General features: G+C 52.1%; 1 protein-coding gene across 1 annotated transcript; it reads left to right on the top strand.

The window, feature by feature from the left end:
• The first annotated feature begins 1,558 nt into the window (after positions 1–1,558).
• LOC123065918 (laccase-12) lies at positions 1,559–4,102 on the top strand. Its single transcript, XM_044489110.1, has 5 exons — positions 1,559–1,717; positions 1,831–2,227; positions 2,326–2,454; positions 2,551–3,525; positions 3,626–4,102. Exons 1-5 carry the CDS (start codon positions 1,634–1,636, stop codon positions 3,754–3,756), a joined length of 1,716 nt encoding a protein of 571 aa, XP_044345045.1. The 5' UTR covers positions 1,559–1,633; the 3' UTR covers positions 3,757–4,102.
• Positions 4,103–5,046: the final 944 nt, after the last annotated feature.

Raw genomic sequence — 5,046 nt, 5'->3', positions numbered from 1 at the left:
TGGTGATGGTTGGGGTTTCTGCTTTATTCTGGGCAATCTGGAAAAGTAGAAATGCAATTGTATTTGAAAAAAAAGGATAAATGATCCTTTTCATATAATCAAACTAATGAGTCGATGGTTTGTTGATTGGTCCATCTTGCAGATAAAGGAGCCATCAAGAAAAATGCTGGAGCTGGGTGCAAGAGTGCTAGAACGGGCAGCAAATGAGGTGTACACAGTTGGGCAAGGGTGGCGGATCAACGTGGCGAGGCTCCCTGGATGAACGGTTGCGACATCTTCGTTCTGCTGCTGCTGCTGTTCTTAGTCTTCTTATGTCTGGTAGTTTTTAGCTGTTATTTTGCTGTCTCTTTTATGGTTTGTGGAAGACTTGTTATGCTCTGAGTCTTGCTTGTCCTCGAAGTTCTGGATGGTCGGCCTATGTTGGCCTTTTGGTGGGATGTATGTTGTGTTGGTAGCCGGATCCGTTATGTAGTGTCTTACACTTTGTCACTTTAAGGGTGATTTTCAGTAATGAAAAAATCGGAAGGGAGCAAGCCCTTCTTTGATCAAAAAAAAGGAACCATCATTGTAACCCCTAATCATTGATTAATAAAGCTGGTCTCCTTCATATCTCTCTGTGTCTTTTACTTTCGCGTTCGACTACTTCGTCTACGACGCTCGCCCTCGCTCCGCAACCTAGGACCGGATTCGCCGGCGGAGTTGCGGAACATGATCAACCCGATACTATGGCAGAATAGCCTCCTTTACCGTTGGCAAGCCCCGTTGAGACGCTATGACAGCCCGAGTAGGAAGACCAACAATTCTCCCAGAAATTAACCGAATTATGGACGGACCCCTTCCCCCTCTCCAAATATCATGCCATTTCTCAAATGCCAGGCTTATTTGATGTGCCACTAGCACGTACAAATCATCCGAAGTTTCTCTGTCCGTGCAAATATTCCCTTGGTTTTTCTTTTCTCCTTTGAGTAAACAGCACTTCATACACGTGACTCAGTACATGTAGCGTAAAATGGCTACGCACAGCGCCTTTTCTCTCCCTGAAGCAAAGACGGCTAAATCAATTTGTTGCAGTGTTCCCGATTGGGAATCGTCGAGCAATTAAGTCAAGATGTATGAAAACAAATGGTCCACATTCGTTGGTATACAGTAATCTTGATAATTAAGACCGGACATTCTGCGTGTTAATTAAGCCTTGGAAAGGCCAGAGAGGATCGAGAGGACGATGGTCCGGTCAAGAGCCCGATCAGAGTGACCGGTGACGGGTAAACAGACGCGCGGTTGACTTTACCCGCACTCCCAAGCTATAGCAACACAACGCATGCCTGGGTCCCGCCCGCAGTGCTTGCCTTGCGGCGACCTCGTGCTCGTGCTCGATCAGTGACCAACCCTGCACCAACTAAAGCTGGCTAGCTTGCTGAACTAGACTGGGGTAAACGCTTCAAGTGCCACGTCTTGACAAAAATGCTTCAACTAATCTCGTGTCCTGCGTGCTGCTCCGGTCTCTTCGCCACTGGTTATATATAGGCACCTCTAGGGCAAGCACCGCATCTCAAACACATGCAGCAGCGCCATTGATTTGGCTATCCAGAGCTCTCCGGGAAGAAGGGGAGCTAGCTAGCTGAGGCATAGTGAAATGGCGGCCATCCTCGTCGCCGCGATGGTGGTGGTGCTGTCCGTCACCGTGGCGGAGAGCGCCACGGTGGAGTACCAGTTCGATGTAAGTTGCTCGGTTCTTGCAATTACCGTTGTTCAGTTGTTGCCTATTCAGGTTCCACGCCTACGCATGCAGCGCCATTGACGACGTTGTGATTGGTATGGTTATGCATGCAGGTGGCGACCATGAACGTGACGCGGCTGTGCGGCAGCAAGAGCATCGTGACGGTGAACGGGCAGTTCCCGGGCCCCACGGTGTCGGCGAGGGAGGGCGACCTCGTCGTCGTCCGGGTCGTCAACAAGGCCCAGTACAACATGAGCATACACTGGCACGGCGTCCGGCAGCTGCGGAGCGGGTGGGCGGACGGGCCGGCGTACATCACTCAGTGCCCGGTGCAGCCCGGGCAGAGCTACGTGTACAAGTTCACCATCACCGGGCAGCGCGGCACGCTGTGGTGGCACGCGCACATCTCCTGGCTCCGCACCACCGTCTACGGTCCCATCGTCATCCTCCCCAAGCTCGGCGTCCCCTACCCCTTCGCCGCCCCCTACAAGGAGGTGCCCATCATGTTCGGTACGTGTTCTTCTTAGTCTTACAAGGTGGTGACTGGTGATAAGTGTGTGCGCATGCATGAAGGACATAAGTTTATTTATTGATACGTACGTGCTCAGGCGAATGGTGGAAGGCGGACACGGAGGCGGTGATCAGCCAGGCACTTCAGACCGGCGGAGGCCCGAATGTCTCTGATGCCTTCACCATCAATGGCCTCCCAGGGCCGCTCTACAACTGCTCTGCCAAAGGTTTGTGTCGTGCGCTTCATCTACCTACATGCGTGTGTGTTACTGGTCAAGCAAGCAAGCTAACTGCATTTGCATGCGTGTGTGCGTGCCATGCAGACACGTTCAAGCTCAAGGTGAAGCCCGGGAAGACGTACATGCTCCGCATCATCAACGCCGCACTCAACGACGAGCTCTTCTTCTCCATCGCCGGCCACTCGCTCACCATCGTCGACGTCGACGCGGTCTACATCAAGCCCATCACCGTCGAGACCCTCCTCATCACCCCGGGCCAAACCACCAACGTGCTCCTCACGGCCAAGCCGTCCTACCCTGGGGCGACCTACTACATGATGGCCGCGCCCTACTCCACGGCGGCCTCCGGGACCTTCGACAACACCACCGTCGCCGGCATCCTCGAGTACGAGGACCCCAGCTCCCCCTCCTCCGCGGGGTTCAACAAGAACCTCCCGGTGCTCAGGCCGACCCTGCCCCAGATCAACGACACGAGCTTCGTGTCCAACTACACCGCCAAGCTCCGGAGCCTCGCCACGGAGGAGTACCCGGCGGAGGTGCCGCAGGAGGTGGACAGGCAGTTCTTCTTCACGGTGGGGCTGGGCACCCACCCCTGCGCCGTCAACGGGACGTGCCAGGGGCCGACGAACGACAGCCGATTCGCGGCGGCCGTGAACAACGTCTCCTTCGTGCTCCCCACGACGGCGCTGCTGCAGTCGCACTACACGGGGATGTCCAACGGGGTGTACTCGTCCAACTTCCCCGCCGTTCCCAAGTCGCCGTTCAACTACACGGGCACGCCGCCGAACAACACCAACGTGTCCAACGGGACCCGGCTGGTGGTGCTGTCGTACGGCGACGCCGTGGAGCTGGTGATGCAGGGCACCAGCATCCTCGGCGCCGAGAGCCACCCGTTCCACCTGCACGGCTTCAACTTCTTCGTGGTCGGGCAGGGGTTCGGCAACTTCGACCCCGTCAAGGACCCGGCCAAGTACAACCTCGTCGACCCCGTCGAGAGGAACACCGTCGGCGTGCCCGCCGCCGGGTGGGTGGCAATCCGCTTCCGTGCCGATAATCCAGGTTGGAATCCATGTATCATATCAGCTGAGCAGCTTAAGAACCAGAGTTTCTGAGTAAGAAAACTGATGATCTGCTTTTGATATTGATATGTGTTCTGCAGGGGTGTGGTTCATGCATTGCCACTTGGAGGTGCACGTCAGCTGGGGCCTGAAAATGGCGTGGGTGGTGCAGGACGGGAGCCTCCCCAACCAGAAGCTGCTCCCTCCGCCGTCCGATCTTCCCAAATGTTAGGAAGAGATTGCGTCTTCTCCAATTTCCACAGGACATTCGTCCGCTTTTGCTTGCGTGCGTGCGTGCACAACTGCTTTGCTTGTGTGTCGCGCGTGCGCGCGGTTGGTGCCATTCAAGTGCTTTCTTAGCTGTGTGCTCTTTAACTTTCATGTCAAGTCCTCGTCTGATTAACTGTTGTGAGGTTTCTTGATCACAAGCAAGAGCCTTAGGACTTTCATTTTTGGACTGCTGATTAGTCGCCATCTTTTGTAACGTACGGGAGCTTGGTCATATGCCCATGTGCCTCTGTCCAATAATTTGTACCAACATTTGATTTATGGCAACAACATTGTTATTTGTTATTTAATTGACAGATTTTGTTAATTAATCATCATAGGATACAGGTACTGCACAAATTCCATGGCCATTGTATGATACTTCTTCCGTCCAAATTCCATGGCCAGTGTATGAATACTTCTTCCGTCCGGGTTTATTTTTCTTGTATTGTGTCGAATTTTGACCGTAAACTTAATCAACAAAATATACATTTTATCTATTAAAAATAACACTGCGAATCCACTGATATAATTTATATGGTGTATAAGTATAACTTATATTTTGCTAGTTAAATCTATGGTCAAAATTTGATCCAAAGTTTAAGGAAGAACTATAAACCAGGACGGAGGAAGTAGGTACATTCCACTCCGAAGAAGCGCCAAGCAACACAACTAATACTTTGGGTTCTCTCCAGGGTGAAAACCTATTAGCCGGGTTGTAGCTCAAGCAATGGCTGAGGAGGTGTTGTTTTGGTGTTTTGGATTCTCACTTGTTTGTCGGGAGGTGTATGTCTTTGGTGGCACTTGCGCCACGTTATGATTTTGTCTTTGGGTGACATACCGAATGAGTTTTGCAGGGTGTAAAACCTTGGATGAAAACCCGGACCCGGGAACCAATCACCTTCTTGGAGGCGTCGTCTTGAGATTCTAGCATCGCCTCTAGTATGGCCTCCTCGGGAGGAAACTTTTTAGATGGCTTTGGGCAATGGCCGTGGAGGGTGGACACCTGATTGGGTTTTGGCTTGGTCTTTTTGTGACAGCTCTCAGAACAGGCTTCCGTCTCACCCTATATATAATGCAAACCACCATGTCCATACATAAGGTCCAAGTGCAAGAAAGAAAATAGTAAGTTTGTTCGGGGCAACAACACAAACATGCCCAAAAGAAAACAAGAAAGCAGTGATACAAGGCCGCGTAGAGCCAACGAATCACTAGCTACAAGACTCAACAAGATGGCGCCCAACAATATCAACAA

This window comes from Triticum aestivum, chromosome 3B (assembly GCF_018294505.1).
Source record: "Triticum aestivum cultivar Chinese Spring chromosome 3B, IWGSC CS RefSeq v2.1, whole genome shotgun sequence".
Classification (NCBI taxonomy): Eukaryota; Viridiplantae; Streptophyta; class Magnoliopsida; order Poales; family Poaceae; genus Triticum; species Triticum aestivum.
The sequence above is the reverse complement of the archived record's forward strand: the minus strand, read 5'-3'. Positions and strand labels throughout refer to the sequence as shown.

Excerpts from the sequence above, each read along its gene's own strand:
- LOC123065918 (XM_044489110.1), top strand. The coding sequence starts at position 1,634 with ATGGCGGCCATCCTCGTCGCCGCGATGGTGGTGGTGCTGTCCGTCACC. Across the intron at positions 1,718-1,830 it reads CGGTGGAGTACCAGTTCGAT|GTGGCGACCATGAACGTGAC; the intron begins GTAAGTTGCTCG and ends TTATGCATGCAG. Across the intron at positions 3,526-3,625 it reads CTTCCGTGCCGATAATCCAG|GGGTGTGGTTCATGCATTGC; the intron begins GTTGGAATCCAT and ends TGTGTTCTGCAG.